This window comes from Marmota marmota, unplaced genomic scaffold (genome assembly GCF_001458135.2).
Source record: "Marmota marmota marmota unplaced genomic scaffold, marMar, whole genome shotgun sequence".
NCBI classification, from domain to species: domain Eukaryota; kingdom Metazoa; phylum Chordata; class Mammalia; order Rodentia; family Sciuridae; genus Marmota; species Marmota marmota.
In genome coordinates, this window is record NW_025999942.1 from 12,361,556 (window position 1) to 12,380,344 (window position 18,789).

The following is an 18,789-nucleotide window of genomic DNA, read 5'->3' on the forward strand; positions in this document are numbered from 1 at the left end:
TGAGAGCAGGAAGACAACAGGGCCTGCTTTAGAAAGCTGGGATCAGTTCTGAACAAGTGGAAATATTCCCCTGGTGTGGCAGTCCCCTTGCAGGAAAGAAACCCTGCCTGAAAAGAGCTTTTGCCAAGAAACTTTCCTTCTGGCCTTATTTATCTAAAAATTGGATACATATTCTGTTACTCAGGGTCCCGAAATATGCATATGTGGCCTGGGGTGAGAGAGGGGTCTTCTGGAGCCCTGCCTATGTTTAACCATGACACAAGAAAAGACCACCAACTCCAATTTTAAGTCAAATTAAAGCAAGCTTGTATTGTGTACACAAAAGCTTGCCAGTGGCCTTCTCACCCAAAACCTGGGCCAGAGAACAGCCCCCCAGCTTTCAAGGAACAAGGTTTTATAGCACCAAAAATTTGCAAAGGGGGGGGTGTCTTGAGAACTTATAGGTAACAGGATTTTGACAAGCATAATACAAAGGCAGATAGCAGGTTAGTGATCTACATGGCATGATATTTTAAGATAGGGAATAAATTCAGATCCCAACATCAGAATTTATGAGGTGCCACTGAGCTTTCAGAGAGGGTTGTTATCTGGTCAGGGGGAGCCAGGGTTTATGAGGTGCCACTAAGGTTTTAGAGAGGGTGGTTATCTGGTCAGGGGGAGCCCAGGCATGGATGAGTTCAAGGCACCGGAAGGAGTTCCAAACAAGTTTAAAAATCTCAGCAATTTCTGGTAAAACAGCAATTAACTTTTCATGACTTTGTGATGAGATGGCTCCCAATCATAAGGTGGAATTAGGCTGGGTTCATCAACTAGTCAGCAGGCAGCTGGTGGGAGGGTGGCCTTCCACAGTCTCACAGGACTTTCTCTCTCACCCTGTGCAGCTCAGAATCCATCTCCAGGACTGTGTCTTCTCTGCTGTGTGAGACCCAAGTGGCTCTGGCTCAGATCTGTCTCCCTGTGACCTGCAGGTGCTATGAGATCCTCAGGAAGGATGTCAGGACTCCCCAGAAGGCAGGAAATGGTGAGTGTGTGGGGCCTGGACTGCTCAGGGAAGTGGGATGGTTAGAACTGGTGGGAACCAGCTGTGGCTGGACTCTGGCCTCCCACTGTCAGCTCCAGAGTCAGCCAGCCCAGACCTGAGTCAGATGCTGCTACAGCTCAGCCCTTGATGCCTTCAGGACATGGTGTGGGCTGGTGCAGGTGGGTTCCCAATGTGCTGCCTGGTCTGCAGCCACTTTGGCAGAACCCTCTCTGCCCAGCTGGACCCAGCCCTAGTCTCTCAGTGTGCAATGAAGGCAGACCCTTTTCATGGGATACTTACTCAGGGATGGGGTTCCTGTGTTCAAGGTTATTGGTCTAGGGGTCACTGTTCCTCCGACCCCAGGAGTCACTCACTTTCCCACTCCATGTTCCACATGTTTCTGAAACACAGTCTCAATTCACTTTGCTCTCCCAGGCTAGCCCCTCTTAGGGCTGGCAGTAGACCCCTAAGCTTGCACCTCTCTCTCACATTTCCAGACTCCAACTCCTCTTCCAGTTCACACCATTTTCAACTCTTCCACTCACGACATTCAAGTGGGCACAGTATTATCAATTTTTCACTCAGTAATGCAGGATACTTTTTTAAATATTTGTGTCCTGTTTGTGAATATCTACCATGAGGGGAAAGTAGAGAGCGGCCACCTGGAGCTCCACTGTCCTTTGTCTTCTCCCAGCACAGATACCTTAATGTCTTTGAGCAAAGCTTCCCTTTAGACACTTCACAGGGTAGCATATCCTGAGCCACTGTCCTGGCCTTTCCTGGGCTGCCACAGGTGCCCACCGCTGCCCTGTGCCCTGTAGGTACAGGGAATTTCAGGCCCTGGGTCAGCTCCTCCTAGAGGACAGCCTGAGGTGTGGGGCACACCTTGTCAGGGGAGCAGCTGGAAGCCCTGGGGATGAGGAATTTCCTGTAACATGTCACATCTAAACAACTGCCTCATTGGGATATTGTGTCCCCCAAGCCCTGTTCCCATTCCTTGGAGACAGGTGGACAGTGAGCCTGTGGATGCTGGTGCTGAGGGGCCAGGTCAGCAGTGATTCCTGCCCTTGCATTCTCTCACAGTTGTGTAGGAGGAAAACTCTCCCAGAGCATAAGGACCACCCACCCCAGTGCAGTGCTGTGCAAACCTGAAAGCCTCATAGACTGGAGTCATAGTCCAGATCTCCTGGGAGGGTGATCATGGAGTGTTTCAGTGAGCAGGACCAGGTGGGAGATGTCCAGCTGGTAGGCTGATTATCAGTCCCTTGAACATGACACATGTGTGTTCCCTCAGCCCCAGCCCTATCTGTGTTCCTCACTTTGAATTGATATGCTTTATACGTAAATGTAACATTGGAATTCACTGTGATATATTTATACAGCACATAGCATAATTTGTTCCATTTCATTCAACAGTTCTCTAAACATTAAAAAGAGCTAGGGATGTAACTGAGTGTTTAAGTGTCCCTGGGTTCAACACAGAGTACCCCCCCCCCCAAAAAAAAAGCTGACATTAGAGTTATTTAAAATAAAACATGTCAAGGTGATGAAAAGTCTTGCTGAACCTCAGTTTGGATTTCATTATATTTTGGGACATATAGACGATGTCTGTCACTCTGTGACTTTGTGTCCTTCCAGAGATGCTGGGACATAAGGCACTCCACTGATTGCTGTGAACATCCACTGGGCAGTTCTGGTGGGCCATCCCCCGGGCTGGTGGTTGACTGCCCAGGGGTGCAGCACTTTGTTAGGTTCCATCATATTTACTGTGGGTCAGTAAGTACCTGCTCTACTCAGCAGAATGCTTTTCAATGTGGCAGGGAGCTTGGTGGCTGTGTCTGAGGACAGGTCCTGTGGCTGTGGATTCTCTGCAGGCCCATCTGTGGTGCAGAAATGTCCCCCCACCCTGGCCAACATGACTCACCGGGGTCCTTAGTCCTGAATACAAAGACTTCACTAGTCCTCTGGTTTTTTTAACTTCCGGTGTCCCAGGTCATCAACAGCAGGTGCCCATTTCTTTTGCTGAGTGACTGATGCAGCATCCAACTGGTGTCCAAACAGTGCCCAGCATTCCCCAGGTCTGGCCCCAACACCACATGATGGGAGCTGTTGCTCTCCGCTTGCTGCCTTAGAGCAAACAAATTTCTGCCTTGACCCACCTCCTGCTGCCTCCAGTGACCTTCCCGTTCAGCTTCCAGGGGACTTGGGCAACTTCTCATCCCAGCCTTCTGCAGGGAGCTGCCACATCTGGGGCCATCTCTCTGTGTCAATGTGTGTCCAAGCAGCTTTCCTCCAGCGTGGGCCCCAGGCAGACTGTGGTAATCCTTCTAGGCTTCGTAGAACTCGGGCAGCTTCCTGCCATTGCTCCCCCAGTGTGTGGTCAGTGGCAGCAGGATCCTGATGGCTTCCCTTTCCTGTGCTCAGAGGCCGACACTGCCTCACTCCTTGGATGTGAGCTTGAGGTCCTGCTGCCACAGGGCGAGGGTGTTGTGTCTCAACCCAGGTTCCTTGGGTAGTCTTTAAAATGGTAATACTTTGAGCTCATGACACAGGTATGTTTTTATTTATTTGTATCTTATTTCATTTCTTTTAGGAACGTTTTGTAGTTTTCAGTATATAAGCCCCCTTCTTGGGACATTGTTTTAATTGTTGGTATTATTTCCAGAATGCCTTTCTCAGGTTGCTCATACACTTATGGAACTGATTATCTGTGAAGGGAGATAGTTTTACTCTTCCTTTCCAATTTGGGTGCATCTCTTTTTCACTGTTTCTCCTTACATAATTTTCCTGGCTACTGTTTCCATTGCTGCATTGAAAGGACCTGGTGAATGGAGCAGGTCTCATATTCCAGTCCTTCTAGGGCCATTTTTCATGAGCGCTTCTCAGCCTTTCCTCCTCTCTGATTAGACAGGAAGACTGGGGGCAGATGGAGGTTGGTGTTTCTCTTTTCCCCAGAAGGTTTGACTTATAACATCTCAGGTGATTTAGTCTTTGGAAATAATTTCTTCTAAATGTAGTGCCAGGAAGGTTGGAGTTCTCTGGGCATACTGAAAAATGCCATCTTTCTTCTTCCTGTGCTTTAAGCGGTGAGACTGTGTGTGTGTGTGTGTGTGTGTGTGTGTGAGAGAGAGAGAGAGAGAGAGAGAGGGAGAGAGAGAGCGAGAGCGAGATCTTCACTGTGATACTGGCAGTGTTTCTAAAGGGAAAAATATTATAAATTTGTAGGAATAGTCAGAAAAATCACCATTCTGCAGTTCATGGTAAATTTCAGGTAAGAGGCAAAACTGCTACAGGGGCAGCTGCCCCATCTCCCATGCTTGTTCCCTGACTAGGAGTTCTAAGGTATGAGTGGAACAAAATAACTGGATTTCTGAAGGAAGGCATACATTCAGTAAAGATCGTGTTTTTTACCTATAGTCTCAGCATTATGACTCAATGTTACTGCATAGTTTGGCGGGATCCTCCCATGTCCTTAGTTCCCCCTACCAGCAAAGTTCCAACTTGTCAGCTGATACTTCTAAGTGTACATACTGTTAGGAGGACTAATATTAGCTCTCTTTTCTTTTTCTTTTTTCTTTCTTTTTTGGTAGTGGGGATTGAACTCAACCACTGAGCCACATCCCCAGCCCAATTTCATATTTTATTTAGAGACAGGGTCTCACTGAGTTGCTTAAGTGCCTTGCTTTTTTGGCTCTGAACTCACGATCCTCCTGCCTCAGGCTCCCAAGCCACTAGGATTACAGGTGTGCGCCACTGCACCCAGCAATTTAACTCTCTTTTGCACATAAGGTAGTAGGGCTTCATTATTCCATAAATTAAATATGCACTCACAAAGGTGTTGGGGTGACCCAGGAGCATACCTTATTCCCTGGACTCCACAAGGAGAAGGGTGTTTTGCTCTGCTCATGCTTTTTTGGATAGTTCCGGTCTTGTATTAATATGCCTCTGTTTGGGCAAGTGAGTGCACAATGAGAGTACAAGTTTTGAAGACAAAATCATGGAATGAATATTTGGAGATCACAGAAATGTGCAAATGTGTCTTATGATGAGAATAGAGCCCTCATGCTGTCAATCTCTCCTGGCATGCACTACTCTTTTCTGGAATATTTTAGAATTCAGTGGCCTTTGAGGATGTGGCTGTAAACTTCACCCAGGAGGAGTGGGCTTTGCTGGATCTCTCCCAGAAGAATCTCCACAGAGACGTGATGCAAGAAGTCCTTAGAAACCTGGCTTCTATAGGTAAAGATGATGTTTCATTATATAGTCAATCACTGAGAAACTGGGAGGTTGTTTTTTTGTTTGTTTGTTTGTTTTTGTTTTTACCAAGGATTGAATCTGGGAGTGTTCAACCACTGACACACATCTACAGCCCTTTTTTATACTTTATTTAGAGACAAGGCCTCCATAAGTTGCTAAGGCTGGCATTGAACCTGAGATCCTCCTTCCTCAGCCTCCCAATCTGCTGGGATTATATGTGTGGGACACTGGGCCTGCCAAGTGAGAGTTTTTTTTTCCTCAGGGATTTGGAATGTGAAAAGGGAGTACTTTGGGGAATAAAATGGGCCTAATATCATTTCACTCTGAGCATGAATCCCATAATTTTTCTCTTTTTTCTTCATTTTTATTTTTGCATTAGAGCACTCCATATTATAAATCCCATAATTTATTTTAAAATCATAATGATTCATGATTGTTCTCTGTCTACATTTTAGGAGACAAGTGGAAAAATCAGAACAGAAATACTGAAAGAGATCTAAGGTAATTTGTATTCACTAGAAGAAACACAGTATCTTGATGGAATTGTAACATGTCCTATAATTTTACAAACAAGCAGAGAAAACAACCATGATATGAATTATAGTTATTCCTATTTAACCAGAACTTTAATGTAAGTTATATGTTTCATATTTTCAAAAATTATTGATTTGTTGACAATGCTAACAAACTAACTGCTCTTATGATACCACCATTTTAGTACTATCTATGAGAAGCAGTGTTGCAAAGTCATCATTATATTTATTTTCAAACAGTTTAAACATGACAGAAAATCAATATTTTCCCTGACATTGGTAATAGTGTACGTGCCATACTGACTAATGAATATATAAAAGTGTTAATAAGCCAACCATAAGTATCCATGTAATTTTTTTTTTTAAACAGAAGTCATACGGTAGATTCTGGAAAAATTTAAATAGGTACTCAGTGTGAGATTCCAAATCTTAGTCTTCACCAGGACTTTCCCATTAGAGTAAGTCCATGTGAGTAGTATATATTGACAAGTCTTTACATATCTTTTTTTCCTTAATAGGCACATTATATCTCACTCTGCAAACAAATTGTATGAGAATGAGTTGAGTGCAGGGAAGCCATATGAACTTAAACAGAAGAAAACATCTTTAATTTCTCACACAAGTGTTCAAAGACAAGCATCTGTGCACACTATAGTTGAAACTTATGAATGTCTAACATGTGGAAAAGAGTTAAGTTGTTCCTTGTGTTTTCAAAAATTTCAACAATCTCATACCAGAGAGACAGCTTACAGATGTAATCAATCTAGTAAAGTCTTCACTAGTTCCTCTTATCTTCCAATACGTAAACGAACACATACTGGAGAGAAGACCCATAAATGTAAACAGTGTGGGAAAGCCTTCACTTGTTCCTCTCACCTTCAAAGACATAAACAAACTCATACTGGAGAGAAGCCCTATGAATGTAAAAAATGTGGAAAAGCCTTCAGTCGTTCCTCTTACCTTCACATACATGAACGATTTCATACTGGAGAGACGCTTAATAGATGTAAACGATGTGGGAAAGTGTTTGCTACCTCCAGTCAGCTTCATTCACATGAATGGACTCATAATGGAAAGAAACCCTATCAGTGTGAACAATGTGGGAAAGCCTTCATATATTGTTCTTCCTTCCAGCGACATCAGCGAATTCATACTGGGGAGAAACCCTATGAATGTAAGGAATGTGGCAAAGCCTTTACTTATTCCTTTTATCTTCAAACACATAAACAAACTCATACTGGAGAGAAGCCTTATGAATGTAAACAATGTGGGAAAAGCTTCAGTTGTTCTTCTTACCTTCGTAGACATAAATTAATTCATACTGGTGAGAAGCCCTATGAATGTAAGCAATGTGGGAAAACCTTTACTTATTCCTTTCATCTTCAAACACATAAACGAATTCACACTGGAGAGAAGCCCTGTAAATGTAAACAATGTGGGAAAGCCTTCAGTTGTTCCTCTTACCTTCGAAGACATAAACAAATTCATACTGGAGAGAAGCCCTATGAATGTAAGCAGTGTGGGAAAGTGTTTGTTTCTTCAACTTCCCTTTGCCAACATGAACGAATTCATACTGGAGAGAAGCCCTTTGAATGTAAGCAGTGTGGGAAAGCCTTCAGTTGTTCCTCTTACCTTCATAGACATAAACGAACTCATACTGGAGAGAAGCCCTATGAATGTAAGCAGTGTGGGAAAGCCTTTGTTTATTCCAGTTCCCTTCAAAGACATAAACGAAGTCATACAGGAAAGAAGCCCTATGAATGTAAGCAATGTGGTAAAGCCTTCACTACATCTTCTTATCTTCAAAGACATAAACAAAGTCATGCTGTAGAGAAACTCTAGGAATGTAAATAATTGGGAAAAGCCTTCACTACTTCCTCTTATGTTTAAATACGTAAATGAATTCATACTTGAGAAAAGCTCTATGAGTGTAAACAATGTGGAAAAGTCGTTGCTGGATCCAGATAGCTTCATTCACATGAATGAACTCATAAAGGAAAGAAGCCCTATGGATGTAAATAGTGGGGGACAGCCTTCACTAGGTCTGCTCACCTTCACAGACATGAATGATTTCATAATGGGGAGAAGCCTTATAAATGTAAACAATGTGGGAGAGCCTTCACTAGTTCCTTTTCCCTTCACATACATGAACAATTTCATACAGGAAAAAAGCCTTGCCGTTGTAAACAATGTGGGGAGGCCTTCACTACTTCTGTTTACCTTTACACACATGAATTAACTCATATTACAGAGAAACCTGACTAATGTAAGCAGTGTGGGAAATCCTTCACTACATCTAGTCACTTTTATTTGCTTGAAAGAACTCATGTTGGAGAGATGGCCCATGTATGTAAAAATGTGGGAAAGTCTTTACATCATGTAGTTACATTATAAAACATCAAACAACATTGCTTGAAAGAACTCATGTTGGAGAGATGGCCCACGTATGTAAAAATGTGGGAAAGCCTTTACTTCATTAGTTACATTATAAAACATCAAACAACTCATCAGGAAAAAAATCCCTAATAAAGAGAAAAAATGTGAAATGCCTTTCATTTGGGGGTTCTGTTTTAAACCTGAAAGTAGTGGTATTGTACAAAAGCCCATGGAATGCAAAAAAACATGACAAATCATTTAATATTCCCAGTCACCTTCAATAACATGAAAGTACATATAGAATAGTTGTTGAGTGTGTGTGTGTGTATATGTATACATCCATAATATATGTGTGTGTGTATATATAGATAGATAGGTGGATATATAGTTTGTTTTGTTTTGTTTTAATGTAGAATGATAGATTGTTCCTGGAGGGGCAGAGGCATACAGGGCAAAACTTCCGGCATAAGTAGCAAGTTGCAGGTTTAAACAGGTCATGAAACCTCAGAGGAAGTTGCAAAGCATTTATGGAACATGAATTGTGTAAGAGGGATTTTGTGAGTATCCCAGTTGACTCAGTTAAACCACCATTTCTAGATTTTTTTTTCTAAAGATTTGAGTACTGATTTTTCACACAAATCAAAACCTGATTCATTATAATACAATGCAAAGTTTAAATCTTGGACTTGTGTTGGGACAAGGCACAAGTGCAGAGAAAACTGGCAGGGAACCGTGTGACTCCACCTGGTTCCACCTGTAGCACCACCCCTACTCCTGGCCCTCCATAAACACCCCTGACGCAGGCTGCTGTCCTCTGGAGGCAGCCCCATTCTGCCCTGAATAGTTACCAGCTTTCCTAAATGAGCGGTATGTGCCTTGGACCTGCATCTGCACCACGTGCGACCTGAACCCGTAGGTCCTGAGTTGACCTCCCCTTCTCACGGGGAACTCTTCACCCTTCATCAGAGACAGAAGAAAAACTGCCCAGGCGGAGGGGCAGTAGCCCAATGGTGGGCCCTAGGCTCCTGGGCCTGAACAGGAACTGAAAGGCTAAGGCGCACAGGTAACCCTAAGGGGAGTGGTGAGGTCTTCTTTTCCTCTCAGCCCTTGGGTTTGGACCTAGGGTCTTGCACGTGGTAGGTAAGAGCACAAGCGCCCTACTCTGAGCTGCACCCAGGATTGGCATTTTCTTTTGTGCTCCACGCCAGATGCCCGCCCTTATCAAAAGTCAGAATACCTAGCCCTGCCGTTGTGTGTCCCACGCCTGTTATCCCAGTGGCTTGGGAGGCCGAGACAGGCGGATTGTGAGTTCAAAGCCAGCCTCAGCAAGGGGAGGTGCTAAGCAATTCCGTGAGACCCTGTTTCTAAATCCAATACAAAAATGGGCTGGGTGGAGTGCCCCCCCCACACACACACACATAAAGAATACCTATTCTAAAGGTAAGGTTTCTTAGGTGGGGCAAATGCTTAAAAATATATTGACCAGCAATGTCCTGCACCTGCAGCTTACTGTGGGGTGAATCCCACCAGGGCCTTCTCTGCCCTCCCTAGCCTGGGGCCAAAACCAAAGCCCAGGCTCCAGGCAGTCACTGAGGGCTGGCTGAAGAGATGCAGGGCTGAAGGCCCCAGGCTGGGTGGGGTATGGCTCAGTGGTCCTGCAGAGGCCTGGAAGGCGTGGGGGACCGGTGAGACAGGTGCAGGCCAGACGCCAGACCCAGAGGCACGCGGGTCACACGGGTTGTCTGTCACAGTGGTGAGTCGGAACCTGCCGGTTCTGAAAGGGGAGCCTGTGAGAGCTGTTGGGGCAGGGCGGGCTGAACCAGGGGTGTATTTTCCCCCAAGAGGAATCACGCGCTCCCCCTTGTGCCTGCAGAATTGAGCAGCAGGCCTACATGGCTGTCATCCCCAGAGGGTGGCAAAGCCCACGCCATTGCCACCAGCAACCCCAGAGTGACCACAAAGCCATCTTTCCTTCCTTCCTCTTCCTCCGGGTTCCTCTTTCGAGGTGTGCTTCTCCCACCCTGCAAAGCATTAACATGTAGGTTAACTAGAGAAAAGCAACAGAAAGCAGAGGTAGGGATCCTTGTTTAGAAATAGAAACTTAGGTAAAGAAGTAACAACCGTCTGCCTCGAAACACATTCCCCCCACCAGAAGAACTTCCTGCTGTAGAGAAAAGGGGTGGGGGGCAGCAAAGGCTCTTCTTGATATCAGGCTCCTCCCATCAGTGCTGGGTTGGGGATAAAATCAGGGGGGACTGCCCATCCAAGTGTGCTTGCTTGCCACTTTGTTCAGCTGCGTGCTGTTCTGCAGAAGTAAACTTTTCCTTGCCCAGCTACTTCTGAGAGCCCATGTCTGATTCTTAACGGAACCTGGTATTTCTAACACATTTAACCAAGTGAGCAGAGAGGAGGTGGCCATCTGTGAGACAGGAAGCAACCCGCCCAGGCAGGTGTCTATGGCACCTTCTCTTCGACTTCTCAGCTTCAGAGACTGTGAGGACAGTCTCCATTTAGGAGCCCTCCAGGGCCCTGGTTTCTGTTAGCACCTGAACCAACTGAGCTGTGCGTCTTTGTCTCCTCCTTTTATAAGGACATCAGTCATGGGATTAAGGATCAACTTGTTCATTATGACATCACCTTAGCTATTTACACCTGCAACTACCCTATTTCCTAATAAGGTTTTGGGGATAGGATTTGACTTGTAAGTTCAATTTATAACAGGTCGCAGAGATGAGTATTTATCATGTTATGATTATACTGGTCATATGATTAAATTATTATTTGAAAGGTATTTAATTTTGAGATGGGGGTCTTACTATATTGCCCAGGCTGAATTCATAATCCTCCTGCCTGAGCCTCCCAAGTAGCTGGGATTATCGGTACATACCATTATACCTGATTTGGTTATTGTTGTTTTTTTTAAACCAGAGATTGAACCAAGGGGTGCTCACTACTGAGCCACATCCCCGACTTTTTTGTGTTTTATTTAGAGACAGGATTTCCTGAGTTGCTAAGGGCCTTGCTAAGTTGCTGAGGCTGGCTTTGAACTTGCAGTCCTCCTGCCTCAGCCACCAGAGCCACTGGGATGACAGATGTGCACCACCATGCCTGGCTTACACCAGGCTGTTAAAAGAGAATTTTAAGATTAGTAACAGGAGCTGGGGTTTTCCCAGGAGGTAGAATGCTTGCTTGGCATGCACAAGTTCCTGTGATTCCCCAGCTCCACACACGTGAAAAGAAAAGAAAAAAAAATAAATTACTGACAAATTCTTATAAATGAATAAAGATGTTGGATTTATTTTCTGGTATCAGCCTGTGTGTTTGCGAATGGTCACATGGTGCTTTTGTGTTTTTGCCCTGGTAATACAGTGAGTATGAACAAATGTCTAACAGGGAAAGATTGGCACAACCCTGGGATAAGCTGGGCCCCTTGGCATTCTGGGGTGTTGCTGGGTTGTGAGTGTCCAGAGAAAGCAATACTTCTGCTTTGAGGAAATAAGAAAATGTTTTATTCTGAGCCAAATATGAACAACCATTCTCTGTGAACTCAAGCTTAAGCTTTCCCAAAATACACATGTTCCCATTGAAGGCAATTACACACATTTACAGGTGGAGAGTATCGGGGATTGAATTCAGGGGCACTTGACCACTGAGCCACATCCCCAGCCCTATTTTGATTTTATTTAGACACAGGGTCTCACTCAGTTTCTTAGCACCTCACCATTGTTGAGGCTGGCTTTGAACTCATGATCCTCCTGCCTTAGCCTCCAAATCCTCTGGGATTACAAGGATGAACCACAGAGCCTGCTACACATGCTTTTTTAGTCCCAGAAGGAAGGGGTGGGGCTCTCAGCTAGTCACACTGCAAAGAGCTGGAGAAATCCACGATTCAGAGATGGCTTTCGTTAAGATGGGAGGAATCTTTTGCAGGATTTGGGTGTGTCCCATTTCTAGTTTTCAGTGGGAAAGGCCAGAGGTCTGCTGAGCTTAGCATACACTTATCCAGAGGTCACAAAAAATGGTAGGTCAGCAGAATGACAAAATCACCCAAAGGGACCAAAGATAGCCAGTAGGACCTTGGCTTCCAGATATATTCCAGCTCTCTACACGGTCTCCACACTCCAGTGGGCACAATTCAACCTGGCTCCTCCCTTCTGTGCTAGTGCTCTTGGTGGAGGCAGCAGGCACGGTTCAATGTCCAGAACAAGATGGTTGAGTTCATGAACCTGTACGTGCTGTGAAAATGCACCACCAGCAACAGCATGATTGGTGCCAAGGACCAGTTGTCCATCCAGATGGACGTGGAGGAAGTGGACACGGTCACTGGCAGGTTTAATGGCCAACATAAAACCTACACTGTCTTGGGGGCCATTCACAGGATGGTCAAGTCAGATGACTCCATCCTCCAACGGGCCAAGGTGACAGCATTGTCTCAAAGAATTTTTGACTGGAGAGAATTGTGGATGTGGAATGCTTGTCATAAATTAATAGTGAAAAGCCAAAAAAAGGATCTGGGTAGTTGTAGCATCAAGTGGGGCAGCTGTATTCTGTGGCCAAGGCCAGCAAAAATGAAACTGGTGGTGGTGAAGGTGTGGAGGCCCTAGTGAGTGGGCGCTATGAGAAGGAAGGTGAGAAAGGCCAGTATACCCACAAGATCTACCACCTAAAGAGCAGGGTACCCACATTTGTTCGAATGCTGGCCCCTGAATATACATGAACAAACATGGAATGCCTACCCATATTGCAGAACTGCTATTACAAATGAGTACATGAAAGAGGACTTTCTGATTAAAATTGAAACCTGGCACAAACCAGATCTTGGCACCCAGGAGAATGTGCATAAACTGTAGCCCGAGACATGGAAACACGTGGAGGCCATATATGTAGACATTGAAGAGCAAAGTCAAGTACTTAGCAAGGATTACAGGGCAGAGGAAGACCCTGCAGCATTCAAGTCTGTCAAAACAGGCCGAGGACCCTTGGGCCCAAAGTGGAAGCAAGAACTTGTAAATCAGAAAGACTGCCCGTATATGTGCGCACACACACTGGTCACTGTCACGTTCAAGTGGTTGGGCCTGCGGAACAAAGAGAAGCATTGTTCACAAACTTCCACAGGAAGCTGTTCTGTTGGCTCATAAGTGGGTGAACCTGACCATGGACGACATTCGGAGGATGGAAGAAGAGATGAAGAGACAGCTAGATGAGATGAGACAAAAGACCCAGGGAAAGGAATGACATCAGGTGACTAAAGCCACCCCTCCCCCTTCTGCACTTTTCGCAATACAGTGGTCAACAGGAAGGCCCAGCAGCTCCACCCTCCTGAGTGACAGGCCATCTTCGGACGCAGCCTTTCTGTGCCCATTCTTCAGGCAACTTTCAGTTCCTTACTGTAGCGAAATTCTAGATGCCCTTTAATACTGTGAACAAATAGCCCACCTGGTATTACCGAGCCTGTGTGTGTGGGAGCCTGCTCCTCTGACATATGTGGTGTGTAGGCTGCTGGATTTACACCTCTCCCTCTTCTCCATTGTGTTCTGCCCCATTTTTCCATTGTGTGCCCCCACCTTTATTTCCAAGTGACATTTTTAGTCTTCAAGTTAGCTGCCTTTTGTGATGTGGTGATTTAAGTTCATTTGTTTTCAACCTTGGGATAAACTGAGGTATTTTGCTTACTGGGCAGATCCTTGACATTTGGAATGCTCACCTGGGGAGAGAAGATGAGTTAGAAATACAGTATCCTCCCCTGTTTCCCCACCTAGTTCCACAGGAGAGCCATGTGGCTTCATGACTCTTACCTCTGTTCCCGTCACCCATTGTTACAATGACTAAGCACGAAGGAGGTACCCAAGGCCCAGACTCTGTTCAAAGAACATCTAACCCATATGAATAGTCCCTGCCTGGTCATTGCACCTCTGACCACTGTTCTTACAAACAAGTGTGACTTCTTGGTCTTTCCAAAAAAAAAAAAGAAAGAAAAAAGAAAAGTTAAAAAAAAAACCATTAAAGATTAAAAGTCACCCTGGAGCTCTGAAGTGGAACACAGGCTCAGTAGGACCCCAGCTCACAGGGGGCAGCACCTTGCATCTGACAACCTTGCACCTGCGGTGGGTACACCTGAGCCTGGAGGGAAGGTGTGTCCCATGGCATGAAGTAGTCAGAGTACCTATGGGCTATGGAGCCCGAGGAGCCAGGTGCCAAGGGAGGACCCTGGGGGCAGAGCACTATCCTCAGAAGGTCCCAGCACAGGCTCCCTGCTCTGCAATAGTTTTGTTGCTTCCTCATAATGAGCTAGAGACCGGGAAGAACCGCGGCCCCCTGAGCACAGACTGTGTGCCCTAGACCTAGCCAGGGCTGTGCTGCCCCCGGGAGCACATCAGATAGGCTTTCCCCAGGAGAAACAGCTCAACGCCCACAGAGCCGCTCCCCAGAGGGCCACGTGCCCATGGAGTGGGACCCATGCTTGCAGTTCAGTCTCTCTGAAGACGATCCTGGCCACCCTTCTGTGAAGGCTCACAACTTCTCTTCAGTTCTGACGTCCCCAGCATATCCTCCAGAATTTTTTTGTAAAGCCCTAACAGAAAGTTTGATTTGGGGCTAGTTTCTCCACAATGGTTTTTAAAATTAGTATTATTTTTAGTTGCCTAGTTACAATGTTGTACTTTTATGAGGGACATGATTTTTAACAACTGTTGGTAGGAGGCCACCTAATGCAGAACCCTGTCGTGGGATAGAGAGGTGGAGCAGTGGACTTGCTACCCTCCCACACCTACAGCTCTCAGTGTAGCAGGGACACCCTGAGTCATTTTTCACTTTCACCAGTGTGTACTGGAGTTTTCGACAGGCTGTGGCTGTGTGGTTAGACGACAGATCTAATGCAGAAGCAGATAGAGGGTCCAGATACTTCCTAGAGCTGAGATCCTGTGCAGCTGGGACGCTGGTCTCCAGGGTGTGGCTTCTACATCTCTTCAGTTCTGAGCACGTGGACGCTCATTGACCCTGGTGCTCCTGAGCTCCACTATGAAGGGAAGGGTGCAGGCAACCCCGTGGAGGGGTTCCCCCAACCCAGGTTTGGGCTGTGTCACTTCTTCCTCTGCCCAGAGGTTTGTTTCCTTTCCCTCAGACACTCCAGAGCACTGGGCCAAGGTAAGACTGCTGGGGAGTGGGGGTCACAGGGAGGGGATGGTCAGGGCTCCAGGCTATATTCCTCAGCGTCCCCAGAGAAATAAAAGCACAGCGCTGTGGGTCCCTGTGTCCCCTCCCACACACCTCCAATAGCTGAACTCCCTCCCACCAGGCCCTCCTTCCCAAGGGCTCCCCCCCAGCAGAGCCTCCAACACATGGCCTGTGGGGACAGTGAGCACCCAAGCCCTATCTTTGGCTTAGCTTTCAAGCAACAGAGGGGCTCTCTCCACAGCCCTGGAGCAGCATGGTGGGTCTCTGACAGCCCAAGCCACCAGCAAGAGTGTGCAAGAAGGGCCATGCTCCTCCTTCTGGAAGTAAAGATGTCCAGGAAAGGCAGTCATACCTGCTGATCCCTGGAATCCAGATGGCAGGCCCGACTCCATTTGTGACCAGATGACTTTTCTTACATGCACTCAAAGTAACACTGCATAGAGACCCATTCCATCCTCTGTCCTCACCGACCCGTTCTCCCAACGCCGTGTCTTAAACCTGTGGGCTGGGGAAGCCACTGCCATGGACTGGGTGGCTTGCCATGAATAGGCCGTCATCCTGTGTGTGGTGCTAGGGTCAGTCCCAGAGCCTCCACAGGTAGAGAGTTCCAGGTGGCTCACAGACACCGATTTATTTCTCACCGTTCTGAAGATAAGAAATCAAAGGTCAAGTAGACACAGATTTGGTGTCAGGGGAGGCTCTAAGTACTGGTTCACAACATGGCCATCTTCCCATTGTGTCCTAACCCAGAGAAGAAGACAAGGGAGCTCCCCAGAGTCTCTCTTATAAGGACACTAATCAGCCTCATGACCCAGTCACTTCCCAAAGGCCTCACCTCCTAATGCCTCCACCTGGGAGTCAGCACTTGACATGTGACTTGGAGTCTCATTTATGCTTACTGTGGTGTAAGGGAGTTCTCAATTCAGTGCTTGGAGTCAGACCCAGAACCTCATGCTCTACCTTTGGGCCACACAGACGCTGTAATTGTCCCTTTCTCCCTCCCTCCCTTCCCTCCCTTCCCTCTCTTCCTTTCTTTCTTCCCTCTCTCTCTACCTTTCTTTCTTGAGATTGAACCCAGGGGTGTGCCAACCCTGAACTGCACCCCCAGTGTGTGCGCAAGAGTGTGTGTGTGTGAGAGAGAGGGTGTGCACGGGGAGCCTGGGTGTGAGAGACACACACAGGGACAAGGTGGAGATGAGCAGCAGTGTCAGTGACAGCCCGCTCCAGAGGGAGGAGAGCCAGGTGGGCGAGGGAGGCATTGCCCAGCAGCTCCAGCCCACTGCCTTTTTTCTTTGGTTTTGGTTGGAGAATCTCAATAATGAAGAACAGAAGCAATGACAAAGCAGAGTCATCACATTGCCGTGTGCTTTAAACCTTCACATGGAATAATAGTCATTTCCTTAGATTCAACATCCAGGACAGTGACACATTTATTACTGAGCAGACACCAAGGGCAGTGCCAACAATGCACCATGTAAAGCCAAATCTCCTCACTGTGCCCCTCCAACAGGCAGAGCTGTGTTGGAGAACTTGAGGACCATGAAGAGGACCAGGAAGAACTTGAGGACCATGGCTAGTAAAGGAAAAAATATTCTGACACTGTGGAAAGGACTTTAACAGGGTCTGTGGCCACAGGGTGCCTAAGCAGGGGAGAGGAGTATGACAAGAACAGTGGAGGTTCATAGCCAAGGAGCAGGCAGGGCAGTGGACAGAAGGTCACTCAGAGGAGGCTGGGTGGGCTCAGAGTTAGGAAGAGCGAAGCCTGTGGGAGGGCCTGGGTTCCATCCCCAGCACCTGATGATGAAGAAGATGACAGGGTAGAGATGCCAAGAGGAGGCTGGGTGGGCTCAGTGAACAAGAGCAACAGACAGCTATGCTGCAGGATTCTTGGCTGCCCAGTTGTTGCTGAAGTCCCCGTTTTTTTCGTATGGGTTTCTCCCAGCATCTGGGTTGCCAATGTCACAGCAGGTGATTTGCCTGGGCCTCTTGCCTCTGAGTCTGAGAGCCGCTGAGCGGCTCTTCCGTTCTGTTTTTCATTTGTTGGATGGCCAGGTCCTGCTCCAGTGCTGAATGTTTTGGCAGACTCTACTGTTCTTTTTTGGGGGGACCCAGGGCATTTAACCACTGTGCCACATCCCCCCCTTTTTATATTTTATTTACAGCCTTAGGCCTCACCAAGTGGGGAGGCTGACTTTGACAATGTGATCCTCCTTCCTCAGCTTTCCACGTGCTGGGGTCCCAGGTGTGGCCGCCGTGCCCTGCTCAAGCGTCTGTTTGCTTCCCTGACTTGGCTCTTCCTTTCTGGAGGGTGCTCTTTGCATTTGCAAACCACCCTTTCATCTCCTCTTCTTCAAGTTGTCCTTCTTGTCCAGCCCTTTAGCCCTTCTTCAGACTTTTGTTTGTGATCCACAATATTTTCTAAAAGCTCTTTGATTTCCTGAAGAATCGGTTGTTTCTGATTATGTGCATTTTCCAAGGCTGCCATAATAAATGGCTTCAAGTGTCTAAAATCAACCAAAACATGCTCTCTTAAAGTTCTGAGGTCAAATATGAGTCACCGTCTGAAGTCCACATCTTAGCAGAGTGGCTCTTCCCTCTGTGTGCTTTTCTCGTGGGGTCACTCTGAATGTTTGTTCTAACTCATTGTCCACTTACTGGGAGTCTTGTGATCATGCTAGGCCTACTTGGTGAGCCCTGGTAATCTTCCCACCTTAAGGTCAACTTGTTAGCAAACTTAATTCCATCTGCATATTGGATTCCCCTTTGCCAGGTAACATAACATACTCACGGTTTACAGCCATTCAGATGTGGACATTTGGGGGGCCATTATGGGGCTACCTGTATTATTATGTCTTTCATTACCATAAGAAGCACTTGAGGCAGGCTAATTATAAAGAAAAGAGGTTTTTTGAGTTCATACTTTTGGAGGCAGCAAGTCCAAACAGCATGTCTTGGTACTTGCAAGGGACCCCTTGGCTTGGTCACCTTGTGGAGGTTGGCATGGGAGGTACAGTGTGTGGGAAGGAAAAATCACATCTTTTTTTTTTTCTGTAGTTTTTTTTTTTTTTATTGGTTGTTCAAAACATTAGAAAAATCACATCTTGAGAGCAGGAAGCTCGAGAGTGATTCTGGGATCAGATCCACTCTTTGCTTTTATAAACTTTTATTGGCACATTATAATCATACATTATAGTGGGACTCATGAGAAAGAAACCATAGTGGGGTTCATACAGTGGGATCGACTCCTTCCTGGGTGCTTCCCTCTCCTCCCTCCCGCCCCATCTGCTGCTCTGCTCTGCTGATCTCCCCTGTACTAGCACCACTGGCTCCACTGGCTCCTCACACTCACACACAAGCAGGCTCATGGCAGCTCATGCACACGCGGTTCCTCTACATTTCCCAGGCCGCCCGCCTCCCTCCCCTGCTCAG

The 18,789-nt window shown here is 46.5% G+C and overlaps 1 protein-coding gene and 2 pseudogenes across 2 annotated transcripts in view; all 3 read left to right on the plus strand.

The window, feature by feature from the left end:
* LOC107153230 (zinc finger protein 709) overlaps window positions 1-8,357 on the plus strand; it is a 33,412-nt gene extending 25,055 nt beyond the window's left edge. Inside the window, exons 3-7 of one of the 2 annotated variants that reach the window (XM_048801344.1) lie at window positions 882-1,021; window positions 5,134-5,260; window positions 5,734-5,779; window positions 6,330-7,321; window positions 7,406-8,357. In XM_048801344.1, the coding sequence (XP_048657301.1) occupies window positions 974-1,021; window positions 5,134-5,260; window positions 5,734-5,779; window positions 6,330-7,321; window positions 7,406-7,653 (1,461 nt within the window). In that variant the 5' untranslated portion in view covers window positions 882-973 and the 3' untranslated portion in view covers window positions 7,654-8,357. Of the gene's footprint in view, window positions 1-881; window positions 1,022-5,133; window positions 5,261-5,733; window positions 5,780-6,329 lie in introns of both variants that reach the window. The other variant, XM_015498752.2, reaches the window with a different exon arrangement.
* LOC125616302 lies at window positions 8,247-16,683 on the plus strand (annotated as a pseudogene).
* LOC107153300 lies at window positions 12,651-16,683 on the plus strand (annotated as a pseudogene).
* Window positions 16,684-18,789: the final 2,106 nt, after the last annotated feature.